We start from the raw sequence: 13,750 nt of genomic DNA, 5'->3' as shown, positions 1-13,750 counted from the left end.
GTTTAAAAGGTTGTCTTTCTCTAATAACATAGGCATACTTTATGTTAACATACATATGGATGCATGAAAAGATTCGAAAATGCTTGAATCCGTATTTTACTTTCTTGCTTCTTTTGCTGAACATGTAAAATATATAGATGAATCCCACCATTGTGTAGAGTTGTCCAAATAGCACAAGTGCACAACGCTCAAATTTAGTTCTAAAATTGATAAAAAGACTAAGCGCGAAAAGTCTCCGACAGATTACCAAAAAATCTCTCAAATGAATTCAAACCATTTTTAAAATTAGCGATATATCTAAAATTTTGCTTCTTCTCCCTATCGTTACAATGGGGTTTCAACACGAGGACTTCCCAGGGGTCAATCATCCTAGTACTACTCTTGTTAAAGGACGCTGAACTACATAGTTTTAGTTTTGATGGGATCCGATGCATTAGTGTATGTTAACCATAATCACTAGCATCAAGATGGCGTATTTTCAAACGCAAAGCCTTTAAGGTAGGAGTACATTGGAGAGCTACTCGTTGGTAACCCCTCGCTAAATATTCCCCCAATATTCTCTCAAGATTTTCCCTCGACTATATGCAGGTAAACAAATTTCCCAGATTAGAAGATTTAGATTGGAATTTTCTTTTATATGTTATCTAAACTTTTATATTTTGTAAATTGATGCTTTTATGTACGAAATGATTTGATTGCAAAATTGATGGGACAGCTATTAATGAGCATATTTTTATTTTGGAAAGATGTTGAACTAATAATTTACAACTGAACTAAAATAGCCAGACAAAAATAATGCGTAATGGCATGTTAAAAGTTGGTGTGATAAGAAATGTATTAAACTTCACACTTACGTGTTTGCATTTTAAAAAGTCATGATATTTGAAATTGACAAAGTAACGATATGATTCAAGAGTGAGTAGCGTACAACCATAAATCCAGAAGATACATCCATCCACAATAATTTATCGTTTATCTAACACTTAATCATTGATGACACGCTCAACTAATTAATCTTACCTTAAAATTATAATTATTGGAATATACAAAATGATAAGTTCTAAGTATGATAATATTCATAGACACAAAATAAGTGAGAACTTAACTTCCATGCCACATGTTACTAGCCGGTTGTCGAAGACGTTGAGCCTAATAAGTCGAAAATACTAATTGGATGAAACTTTTTCGCAAAATTACCGTGTATAAGTTCTTGAATGGTTTTTGTCAAACACACAAGTTTAGTCACATTCTCATAAAAATGTCATGTGTAATTATTGTTTTGTTGTTCAAGTACCGGTACGACTTGGTTATGGATGATCTTTTGGAATATTTAAGCGGCGCCGGTATATAGTTTAAAAAATAAGCACATGCGAATTTCTTGACATTCTCGTTGGAAGAAAGATTAACTCATAGACCAGTTGATATCTTGGTCTTTGAATGGATAGAAGAGAAAGACTCGTGTGTAGACCGAAGAGAAATTTCCCCTCTTATAGGCTTGGAGAGTATTGGTTTCATGGGGGAGGCTTTGGCAACTAAACGTGTTTATTCCTTTTATATTTAGTACTTTTGGTTTTGTCGCGCCAGAGTCTTTGGAGCTACTTATTCGATTCTAACAGATTGTGCATAGTAACATAATAACAATAAGATCAATTAATGTAGTTTATAAAATACTAAGTTTTACAATCCAAATGACTAATGGTATAACTTGTTACCACTTTACCTTATATGACACGTAAAAGAAATATATTTCTCTTCAAAAACTACACAATGTTTATTTTAATAGCTTTAATGAACAAGAGCCTACAATTTTATGGGTTCCATTTTTTTTTTTAATTTTTTATTTAGCCTTACATCTTTTCCGGGTATAGGCTAGATATGTAATAGATCTTTCATTAGGTAATAATATGTTGGGAATTTTAACTATGACGTTTTCTTAAAAAAAACTAAGGCTAAATCTTTGTGCAATTTATCTTGACACTGTTCAATCCTAGAAAAGCTACATTTAAAGTGAAGTGACAAGATATAAATTCACGAGGCTATAAATTTTGTAAAACAAAAACATATTTAACTTTTATTAAATTAAATAAAATAATAATTAGAGGTTGATATTAAAAATTGGAAAAAGATAAGTTAGAGATGAAGAAAAGGGGGTCAGTGACGGGTACAAGTCCACACTACTACATTTTGATGTTACTGACCATATATTTTGTCACTATACTTATATAAGTCCAATCTCTCTTCATTATTCAATACGACCCCATGTTCTTCCTCTATACACCTCTTCTCCTCTGCCTCTTTTGTATTCTCATTCTCCTCTAAACTAAATCATCTTTAAACTTCATTTCATTATTATTATTAGTATACAAATGGGCACCGGATGGCGTAGAGCCTTTTGCACAACCATTCCTAGAAACTCATCAGACTTTCCGGTGCTCGGGCGCACCGGGGATGTTCAACAGAACCCGAACCCGGGCCCTAAAGTCTCTGGGAGACTCGGGTTCTTTAAGAGTTCGGGGTCGAACCCTTCGACCCCTCGGTTACAGTCTAACTGGAGCTTACGTTCCAGGAGTGGTAATAGTAACAATGGTGGTGAAAAAGAGGATGAGGTTGCGGTTGCTCGTTCGAATGCTTCGACTCCTCGACTGCAGTTGAGACCGAAAACAAACAACAATGTTGATAGTGCCAAGTTTCAATCTTCGGTTATTGATAATGTTAATATTACTCCTAGATTGAGATGCAAAACAAAAACCAAGAATCCGAAAGTGTCGTTGATGGGATTGGATCCTTCGTCTCCACGATCTCCTTTTTCGATCTTTAAAAGCTCCTTAGGCTTCTCTAGAGTAAGTTTGATTCTTAACTTTTTATTATTGTTATTATTATTCATTCTAGGAGTCATCTGATGTCAAATCCCACACCGTTTTAAACAGTCATCCACGTTTTAACTAAAATACAAATTTTGAAATTATTTGTCAGAACATATTAGCGGATGCTAGCCAAACAACCATTCTGATCAATTATTTTCAAACTTTGACTTCTACTACCAGATCGTCCGTCTGATATTGTTCAAACCGTTCTGACCAGTAACTTTCAAAGTTTGACTTTTTGCTCAAAACCAGCCGTCTAGTGACATTCGATGGGGTGAAATCAGACGAGCTTATTTTCATGAACTATAAATTTCGTTTTAAAAGCTTATTTTCTAAGCTATGAATTTTTGAAACGTGCAGGGTAACTGTGGATTGTGTCTACAAAGCGTACAAACCGGTCACAAAACCGCAATCTTCACAGCAGAATGCTCACACACCTTCCATTTTCCATGTATATCCGAGCATGTGAAGCAAGAAAACAATCTCACTTGCCCTGTTTGTAAAACCACTTGGAGAGATGGCTCGTTTCTCGCCATCCACAAGCTCAAACCAACAACCGAAATCGACAAAGCCACAGAAGACACAAAGGAAAATTCAATCAAATCTCCGAGACTTAAAACAAGACCGCAAGAGAGTTTCGTTAAACCGAAAGCATATGATGACGATGAGCCAATCCAAACTCCTAGACTCCCTGCCTCCTCCGGAATCGTTCCCATTCCGGAGGCGGCAGAGGAGGAAAATGCCGACGCTGACGAAGAGTTTCAAGGATTCTTTGTGAATCCTGTTTCGTCATCGTCAGCAGACGAGTTCCGAAGGGATTATAAATCCGTGGAGGTTATGTTAATGCCAGAAGTTGCGGTTATTTCAAGAAGTCAGTCACATGAGACATACGCTGTTGTATTGAAAGTGAAAGCCCCGCCTCCAGCTGCGGCTCACGCGGCTAATGTATCGAGGCGGGCGCCTATTGATTTGGTTGCGGTTCTTGATGTGAGTGCCAGTATGGGCGGAGCCAAGCTTCAGATGCTGAAGCGAGCTATGCGCTTGGTTATTTCCTCGCTTGGCTCGGCTGACCGCCTATCCATTGTGGCGTTTTCGGCTTGCCCGAAACGGCTCCTGCCTTTGGGAAGAATGAATCAAAGAGGTCAACGCTCGGCTCGCCGAATCATTGACCAGCTCGCGGTTAGCCGAGGATCTTCCGTGGGTGAAGCCCTTAGAAAAGCCACAAAAGTACTCGAGGACCGCCGCGAAAGAAACCCGGTTGCGAGTATCATATTATTATCCGACGGTCATGACGATAACAACAACAACAACAACAACAATAATAATAATAATAATAACTCGAATCAACGACAACCGTCTAGCCACGTGTCGTCGACCCGGTTCGCTCACGTGGAAAGACCGGTTCACACATTGGAGAAAACTGGTAACGGGTATAGCCATGAGCCGGCTGAGAACGCGTTTACTAAGTGCGTCGGCGGGTTACTTAGCGTGGTGGCTCAGGATTTACGGGTTCGGCTTGATGTGGCTCCAGGTTCTGACCCGGCTGAGATCACAGCCGTTTATTCGTGTAACGGGAAGCCGGTGGTGTTAAACACCGGCTCGGTCCGCTTCGGCGATTTATACGCCGAAGAGGAAAGGGAAGTCCTTGTTGAATTAAGGGTCCCGCGGTCAAACACGGGTTCCCATCATGTGTTATCGGCTCGTTGCTGTTACAACGAGCCGGGTACGCAAGAAGTGATCTACGGTGGAGAAAAGGCGTTGCTCGTGCCATGGGCGCAAACCGTTCGATCATCAGGTTCGCCAAGGATCGAACGGCTGAGAAATTTGTTTATAGCCACACGAGCCGTGGCTGAGTCTCGGCTATTGGTGGAGCATAACAAGCTGACAACGGCTCAGCAGCTGTTGTCATCGGCTCGTGGCTTGTTGTTGCAGTCGGCTTCGGCTGAGGAGTTTGTTAAAGGGTTGGAGTCTGAGCTGGTGGATGTGGAGTGGAGAATGCAGGTGATGGTGGATGAGAATGGTGAGCCGTTAACGCCGACATCGGCTTGGAGGGCGGCTGAGAAGCTGGCTAAAGTGGCGGTGGTGAAGAAGTCGTTGAATAGAGTGAGTGATCTGCACGGCTTTGAAAATGCTAGATTTTAGTTTTTTATTAAAAAGGAAAAATTGATAATGAAGGAATAGTGAATAATAATAAGTTAATTAATGTAGAAAATATATTTTGGAATCAAATGGGCACGTGCAAGCACGTGCTGAGATGAATTTGAGTTTGTAAGGAAAGGTTTGATTCATGATTTGCATAAAAATATTTATAAACTATTATTATTATTATTATTATTATTATTATTTGTATAGATTTATAAACAACAAATTAACTACATGATTTATACACTCGACCTTAAAAGAAGAGAGATAGAGAGTGCATATTACACATCCGCATATCATTAAGCCAAATGCGTGTTAGTATTATTATTTGTTTGATAAGACACTAATAAGACACAAAATGCAATGGTTTAGTGAGACTAATTAAGGGTTAACGCGTGATGTCGCTTTTATCCTTTGTGAATTATGGGCGGTTTCGACAAAAGCAATAAAGAGTGCAAGATTTGTTCCCACAAAAAGTCATAGACTCTTGACATGACTATACATTTAACAATGACAAAACATGTAACATCGGTCAAGGTTGATGTATTATGAATGTAATAATACAACAAACAAAGCACATGATATCATATATTTGTTATTTGATACATAGACAGGCGATTTGACCCCGAAGGATCGGGCAGTTCAAATGCGTGACGGGCTGAAAGGCCAAATAGATAGATACTGGTTAGAGCTTGACCAATTTGCGAGTTAGATGACCAGATTCATTATAGGCGCGTTTATAATTAAGTTATAATTAAGAAAGGTTACACTCCCTCCTTAATGTGGGTTCCATTTAACGTGTATTCCCTCTATTGAATAATAATTTTGTTGTAAGTCATGTCTCCTTGACTATATCACCTTTTTAATTGATACATGTTTCATGTTTGTTCGTTGTAACTGAAATATGAATGTGGAGAGCATAACCAAGAGTATGGGAGGTTACGGTACTTGTTCATGCATTCAATACTATGAACAGTAGACATAATTATGGCAAGATAGCCACTTAGTCATAAAGCACATTTACAACATAATTAAGCAATTTAAATGCGTCTACTTTTTTCTAGATAAAAAGTAAGGAAAATCTTATGTCATTAGAAATAAACGATTTGTTCAATTGGTGCAATTCTTTATAAAAAACAAAAACCATTGCTGGTTTGGCTAAAAAAACAATTTAAATTTGACGGAGTGGCTACCTCTATTTTAGTGGAACGATAAGATGGTTAGGGTGTAAAATAGGATAAAACTTTTAAGCACTCATGATTGAACTAGAGGATAAAACTTTTAAGCATGAACCACACAAGGATAAAACTTTCACACATTTATTCTGTGATGATAAAGGTGTTGGTGTTACCTTGTAAAGACTAAGGTTTGGGTCAAACTTCATAATTTATCATGTATTTTTCAAAATTCAAAAAGAAAAAAGCATGTTTACTATATATTTTTGTACACTTCTGTTTGTTGTGTTAGGACAATTTATCATAGCTATGTAAGTTTAGTGTTTTTTTTTTTTTAATAATAATAATAATAAGAAGACGGTACCTCTGTAAACTTTTATAAATTTAGAAACTAGTTACAAACAAAGAAAAATGAGATAACACTTATTAGACCACCCGTGATGGGTGCGTTATGTGTAGCGTGAAGGGCTATAACGCGGGGGCGGTGTGCGTTATGTTGAAGTTTTTTTTGGGCGCGTTGTATCTAAAACGCGAGAATGGCACGCGAATCAAAAAAGTTACCGTTGGTTGGAGCCGTTGGATTTAAAAAAAAAATTAATTATATTTATACTATATAAACAAACCAAACTCATATTTTTTAACACATTCCTTCCAATCTACCAATTTACACAAATATTTATATCTTTTACACTAATATTTCTACCATCATGTTTCCAAACAACAACCAAAATATTCTCGGTTTCGGTCAATATGCCCGTCAAGCCAACCAAAATCCACAACCGAACCAATCTACCGCCCCGACGCCAACCATACCCGTCCCGCAAATATATGACCCGCAAATGGCTGCGTACTTTGCACTTCTACAAAACTCTATGCCAAATGCGGTGCCCGGTTTTCAAAACCTATTGACAAACATTTTTGCGGGTTCGGGTTCCCAACCCGCCCTGGAGACCCAACCCGAGGTCGAGTTCATGCCGGAGACACAACCCGAGGGCGGTTCGAGCCAACGCGGACGTTCGAAAAAACACGCAAAGAAGCCCGCCGGCAAACCTCGGGTTAAAAAGACGGTGATATCGTGGAGTATCGACGAGTGCGTACTATGTGCTCGTGCTGGGTGCCAAATATCGAAAGATGCCAAATGCGGTAGGTTTTTAAAATTCATATATATTTTTTTTTAAATTTCTTATAACAAACATTAAACTTGTAATGTTTTTATTTTTTTAGCGAACTATCAAAAAACGGGGGTATTTTGGCACAAAATTATAGAGTGGTTTCACAACCTTGGCGGGGACTCGCTTCGAGAAAAAGATTCATTACTGTCAAAATGGGGCGACATAAACACCAAATGCATGGCTTTCCATACGGTTTTCTCTCGGATAAATCGAACTAGGAGTAGCGGTATCTCGGACGCGGAAGTATCGACGAGTGCGTACTATGTGCTCGTGCTTGGTGCCAAATATCGGAAGATGCCAAATGCGGTAGGTTTTTAAAATGCATATATATATTTTTTAAATTTCTTATAACAAACATTAAACTTGTAATGTTTTTATTTTTTTAGCGAACTATCAAAAAACGGGGGTATTTTGGCACAAAATTATAGAGAGGTTTCACAACCTTGGCGGGGAATCGCGTCGAGAAAAAGATTCGTTACTGTCGAAATGGGGCGACTTAAACACCAAATGCATGGCTTTCCATACGGTTTTCTCTCAGATGAATCGAACTAGGAGTAGCGGTGTCTCGGACGCGAAAGTCATGGATAACGCGTTGGTTGAGTTTCAACATAAGGTCGGCGGGACCTTCAACTACTTTAGCATTTGGAAAGACCTCTTGAGGTTTCACCCAAAATGGGGCTTGGTGTTGGATGCCGAAGCCGAAGCCGAAGGCGAAGGTGGTCTGCGTAAAAAAAAATCTAAAACATCATCTTCGGTTGATCCAGACACGCCCCGTTCCGACGCTCGAAACTTCAACTTAAGCGATAATGACCCCGTGAATACTACCGACATACCTCGCCCGGGGGGTAGAAGAACCAAAGGCAAAGGAAAGGGGAAAGGGGCCGGTTCGTCGTCGGCAACGGGTTAGAATCCCGAATTGGAAAGCCAATTCCAATTAATGAACTCTCGACTCCAAGATTTACACCAACTTGGAACCCAACGACTTCAAGTAAATTTGGACGCCGTCGACCTACTTCGAAGGAATGAGATGGACAAAGACATCGAGATTTTATCAAACGAGCTATCCGAAGACGACCCGATAGCCCAATCTCTAAAAGCCACTCGACGAGCGAAAATTTTAGAAAAATATAAATGAGTTTTAGTATTATTTATGTTTTTTTATTTTAATTTGATGTATTTTTTTTAATTTAGTTTAATGTAATTTTTATTTGGAAGTTTAATGTAATTTTTAATTTTATGTTAATTTATTTAAATGAATTATTATTAAAAAAAAACAAATAAAATTATAATGACTGGGCGCCACGTGGCGCATAACCCCTGGATATGGAGAGTTATGACTACAGCCTGTTTTTGTACAAAACCATACATCTGACTGGGCGCCACGTGACGCATAACCCCTGGATGTGGAGCTTTATGACTACACATGGTCTTAGGACATGTCACTAAGTAACCATTATCAATGTCATTTCCAATGTGGTAAGCAATTTGAGTTTCTTAATAGAGACACAAGTTCAAACCCTACTAATAACACTTTGTAGGGGACATGGGTGGCTGACTCAATGAAGAAGACTGAGATCTTTATGATATCTAGTTCGATCTTGAGGGCGTCCGGGTTTTATTACCGGTGAGTCTTCGGGTGAATGGGTTTTCCTCGGAACTGGAGATAACTTGGAGGCGCTTAAGGGCTCTATGCGGCTAGGTTGAGCTAGCTGGTGGTGGCCTTTTGCCATTGGATCACCCGTCACCCCGTACGAAATACTTAGGCAATTCTGTTTGTTGGCAGTTCATAAGAAAAAGAAGTAAGCATTATCACTCAAGTACCAACAAACATTGGGTCCTAAACATGAGCAAAAAATACCCGACCCAAATATAAATACTAGCTAAATCAGCCTAAATGACAACCCTTATTCAACTTTTTAGGCGAAATACACCTAATACCATAAGCCAACAAAATCCTCGAGCTAAAGCAAGTAGCCATATTGCTGAAATAACAAATGAACAAAACCGGAGCATAAATGATGAACTGGATACTGGCCCAAGCAAACAAATCCCAAACAATTGAAATTTGTAACTTTGATATGTTGAGCCCAATTACAAAAGGCTTTGCCCAATTACAAAAGGCACAGATGATTACTCACGCTTTTTTTTTTCCAAAATGACCAAAATGCCCTTATTGCATAATTTGGCATATTGATCAGAAAGCCTGGAATTACCATTAGTTTGGACAAACCCTTAAAAATAAACACATATCAAATACAAGTAGCCATGCATGATCTGCAGTTGAAATGTGTTGATTAAGAAATTGGATTGGAATTGGAATTTGCATAGGATTTTGAATTTGAAGGAATTGGATTTGGAATCTAAACATTCCAATAGGAATTGGAATTGGGGGGAATTGAAATCCAAATACATTCTTAATGTGTTCGTTTGACAATTGAATAGACATCAAGTTTTTTTTTTTTTTTTTACAATGACACCGGCGAAAACATTTTAGTTTTTTTAGATTTTTGGTTTTTATATATATTTTACGTTATGATTTTTTATATTTTTTTTTTGGGTTTTTTTAAGGGTTTTCTATTAAGATTAAAAACCCCACCAAAAATATTCAAAAATAATAATAATAAAATCATAACTCAAAATATAAATGAAAAACAAAAAATCTAAAAAAACTAAAATGTTTTGGTCGTTGTCCTCGTTAAAAAACAAAAAAAAAACTCGAGATAAGATTCTAATAAATTTCCTTGAATTCCTCCACATTTTGGAAGGATTTGAAATCCCTATATTTAAAGGAATTTGAAGGAATTGAATTCCAATTCCAATTCCAATTCTTTAAACCGAACATACCACAATGTAATTAAGATTCCAATTCCTACGAAACGAACACGTCATGTCATGGGATTTTAAATCCAATTCCTTTGAATTCCCACAAATTCCGTGAAACAAACACACGCCATTAAAGTTTAACAATCAAGTAATACATACATACATACAATCTTATTGCAAAAACATCATAATAATATACATATGAGTAAACTAATGTAATAACCACATTCATGAACAAATAATACAGTTGGGAGAATGTTCCTCAATACAAAAATAGGAAAATTTCACAACATTTGGATATAATAACTTTCCTTATTTCTGTTGTTCAACTTTAGCCCGAATCTTTTCCTCCAAAAGAGATATTTCCGTCTCCAGACTAAACATTCGGTTAAGAGCATGCATGTTTTCCAGGGTCTCATCCAACGTCCGGTCATCAGTTCCATCGTATCTCAAATGCTGCAACGGCCCATGAAGCAGCTTGTTCACTATACCTTTACTCAACGCCTCGACCGCCTTTTTAGTATTATTGTTTACATTATCACCCATCTTCTGCAAGCATTTCTCCAAGTCACTGCTTCTGATTCTTTCAGCATACGCTCTTAGTTTCCTGATCGTGGGGACCGTTTCAAGCGAATCTCTCCACGCCTCAAATAGTTTAAGTTCTTCATCAATGATCGCTTCGGCTTCCATGGCTTTTCTTAGCCTGTCTTCTCTGTTAGCCGCCACCACTTCCTTCAAATCATCCACATTGTAAGCTCTGGTTCCCTCCACCTCGTTAACGCACGAGCCCACGTTTCTGGGAACCGATATGTCGATAAAAAGACGTCTTCCACCTACATCCGGCCCCACTGGAGGGAGGCCCGTCACGTTTTCTTTCAAAAACAACGGAGTCTCAGAGGAAGTGCTTGTAAAGATCACATCGGCTTCTCCAGCACAACTCATCATATCATCGACCGGCTTGTATATGATCTCGATATCCTTAAACTCCTCACGAAGGGCGTCCACCTTCTCTACGGACCGGTTCACAACCACTACTTTTGTGCACCCTTTCGACACCAAATGTTTGATCACAAGCTTCCCCATTTTGCCAGCTCCTATGAGCAGGGCTCGGGCCGTGGAATAGCCCGACGGGGGGAGCTTCATCAGTGCCAGCTCGACTGCAGCCGAGCTCACTGAAACAGCTCCCTCAGCAATCTTAGTCTCAGTTCTAACCCGTTTCCCAACCATGATGGCGTGTTTGAACAGCCCGCTAATGTTCCTCCCAAAGCCCGCAACACCTTGACTAACTTTAGCCACTTGCTTGACCTGAGCAAGAATCTGGCCTTCTCCAAGGACCAGCGAGTCGAGTCCAGCTGACACTTGAAAGATGTGGCGTGTGGCGTCTTTGTTGTATAGTAGAAACCGGTGATCAGAGATCTCGGAAACAGGGATGCCACCGGTCTTTGACATCCATTCGGTGACTTCTTTGACTCCTCTGTGTTGAGACAAGGCTACAACATATATCTCCATGCGGTTGCAAGTGCATAGAACCGCGGCTTCCTCGATGTGGTTCAACGCGCATAGCTCCTTGATGGCTCTGGGCCATTCTGCTTCTGGGATTGCAAGCTTCTCCCTTATTTCCACAGGGGTGGTGTGGATGCTCAGCCCAATCACAATGATGCTGCTCTTTTCCTTTGTATACCCTGATTGCAAATAAAAGATCATTACCATCTATATTTTGACCAAACTTAAGTAGGGTAACACTCGATAAGCGCGTGTACGAAATTGAAAAAAAAAACGGTCCAAAATAACCAAACTGAAACAAAACCGATGGTTTGGTCTTTATATTATCGTAAAAACCAGACTTTTAGTCCGGTGTCGGTTTTATGTGTAACTAAAACCAAACTGAACCGAAATATTTTAACCCACATGCACAATAATCTATTCTTTATTAACTAACAATAAAATTTAGACCCAGATTTCCAACTTTTTTCAACTCAAAATTTTCAACCCCAAATGGCAAAACCGAAAAACAAAAACCAAACCTAACCAAAACCCAAAACCATAGACTTTCAAAAACTCGAAAAACAACATTTCGATTTTATCCCAAAACCTAACCGAACTATGCATACCACTACACCGGCCACAAATGTCTAGAATGCGTAAATAACTGATACGAGTCAATTACCTTATTTAAGGCATAAGGTATAGGTTACAAAGTTGTAACTTATACCTTATACACTCACAAAATTTAACTTTCCCAAACACCTTATAACTTATAACTCAATACTTTATTTTCAGCCTAAAACGCATAAATTTCATTAACTAATTCCGTAAAGCTTAGTTTCATAAGTTTTCAACACTTAATTTTTAGCCTAAAACGCGTAAATAATAATAATAATAACAATCTAGTATCATACTTTACATATCTATTTATGATTGTGATATCATTAATAACAGAAGCTTACTATCAGCTGATGAGGTTTTGAGCTGTTGAAGAGCAGAGAGACTGGATGCATTTCTCGACGCATTCTCAACGACAACATCTGATGATGCGGTTGAGTCGCACCTAATAGTATTTGGCCTCTGGGCTCTTCTTGGTTTGATTAGAAAGTGAGAAGTTGGGTGAGATGAAGCAGCGGCGGCAGGTGCAGATGCAGGTGCAGGTGCATTGCTGAGGAAGATTGATTCAAGTTTTGCACCAGCAAAAGCACTCGATACAGCCATCACTGCTCAACTCAAAGCTCAAAGCTCAAAGTGTGGGTGTTAGTTGGTTAGTGTTTTTGTTAATGGTGAATTGTTGGGATATGTTTAGCGACGAAATAGGGGATTTCAGAGCGTTGTGATTGGTGGATGGTGTCCACGTTTTATCCACACGACCAAATCTCATCTCCTCATTTTCCTTTGAACCATATTTCGTGGCCCCAGTTAAGTATTTTAATTAGTGGTGTAGCTTTGAAAACATATTTTAAGTAGGGGTGTCCGAATGTGGTTTAGTTCGGTTATTAGTCTTAAATTTAATTGATCTGGTTTATTAAGTTATATTGTTTAGTTTTCGGTTTGATTTTGGTTAGGGCTTAAAGAAACACGGATCTAATCCTCTAAGGGCCTAGATCCAATGAGTCCACAGGGTACGGGTCAAATAACTACTAACTAACGATACGAGTCCAATCTCCAAAGTCCAGTGACAGAAACCTGCAAAACGATCACCGTGAGCTCGTTACGGGAAGGACAAGAGGGGGGGGGGGAGTTTCTTCCCGTAACCACCCTCCGGCGTGAGAATATGTACAATTCCGATGGAGATAAAATACTTAAGTATTTAGAGTAGATAGTTGTGAGTGAATGAATATCTCATGAAGATAGTAGAAGATATTTATAGCCGGAGGATGTGGTAATATGATTGGCTCAGCTGTCCATTTCCAGAAGATACTCTCGTAACCGCCTAGACACGTGTCCTCGTATGATAGAGCAAGCTATATGACCCATGTGCATGGTTGTAACAACCTGGACACGTGTCTGTACGTGATAGGACGAGCTATATAACCCATGTGAATGGTTGTAACAACCTGGCCAGTTGTCCTTCTTTTATTGGCTG

The 13,750-nt window shown here is 38.9% G+C and overlaps 2 protein-coding genes across 2 annotated transcripts; one reads left to right on the top strand and one right to left on the bottom strand.

Annotated features, from left to right (window-relative positions):
* The first annotated feature begins 2,343 nt into the window (after nucleotides 1-2,343).
* On the top strand, nucleotides 2,344-5,137 carry LOC143612197 (E3 ubiquitin-protein ligase WAV3-like). The gene is made up of 2 exons (XM_077086235.1): nucleotides 2,344-2,840; nucleotides 3,225-5,137. The coding sequence occupies exons 1-2, from the start codon at nucleotides 2,367-2,369 to the stop codon at nucleotides 5,004-5,006; spliced, it is 2,256 nt and encodes a 751-aa protein (XP_076942350.1). The 5' UTR covers nucleotides 2,344-2,366; the 3' UTR covers nucleotides 5,007-5,137.
* A 5,273-nt stretch (nucleotides 5,138-10,410) lies between these two features.
* Nucleotides 10,411-12,900, bottom strand: LOC143612198 (glutamyl-tRNA reductase 1, chloroplastic-like). Its single transcript, XM_077086236.1, has 2 exons — nucleotides 12,624-12,900; nucleotides 10,411-11,858 (listed from the first exon to the last, which is right to left on the bottom strand). The coding sequence occupies exons 1-2, from the start codon at nucleotides 12,880-12,882 to the stop codon at nucleotides 10,489-10,491; spliced, it is 1,629 nt and encodes a 542-aa protein (XP_076942351.1). The 5' UTR covers nucleotides 12,883-12,900; the 3' UTR covers nucleotides 10,411-10,488.
* Between the last annotated feature and the right edge of the window lie 850 nt (nucleotides 12,901-13,750).

Source organism: Bidens hawaiensis, unplaced genomic scaffold (assembly GCF_021521415.1).
Source record: "Bidens hawaiensis isolate Kalapana, Puna unplaced genomic scaffold, B.hawaiensis_p1.1 tig00033890_1, whole genome shotgun sequence".
Lineage (NCBI taxonomy): Eukaryota > Viridiplantae > Streptophyta > Magnoliopsida > Asterales > Asteraceae > Bidens > Bidens hawaiensis.
This window is presented reverse-complemented; position numbering and strand designations above follow the sequence as displayed.

Bases quoted from the DNA above. Each gene is read 5' to 3' on its own strand.
- LOC143612198 (XM_077086236.1), bottom strand. From the start codon at position 12,882: ATGGCTGTATCGAGTGCTTTTGCTGGTGCAAAACTTGAATCAATCTTC. The intron at 11,859-12,623 runs GTAAGCTTCTGT...ATTTGCAATCAG, and splicing joins CAAAACCTCATCAGCTGATA to GGTATACAAAGGAAAAGAGC.
- LOC143612197 (XM_077086235.1), top strand. From the start codon at position 2,367: ATGGGCACCGGATGGCGTAGAGCCTTTTGCACAACCATTCCTAGAAAC. The intron at 2,841-3,224 runs GTAAGTTTGATT...TGAAACGTGCAG, and splicing joins GCTCCTTAGGCTTCTCTAGA to GGTAACTGTGGATTGTGTCT.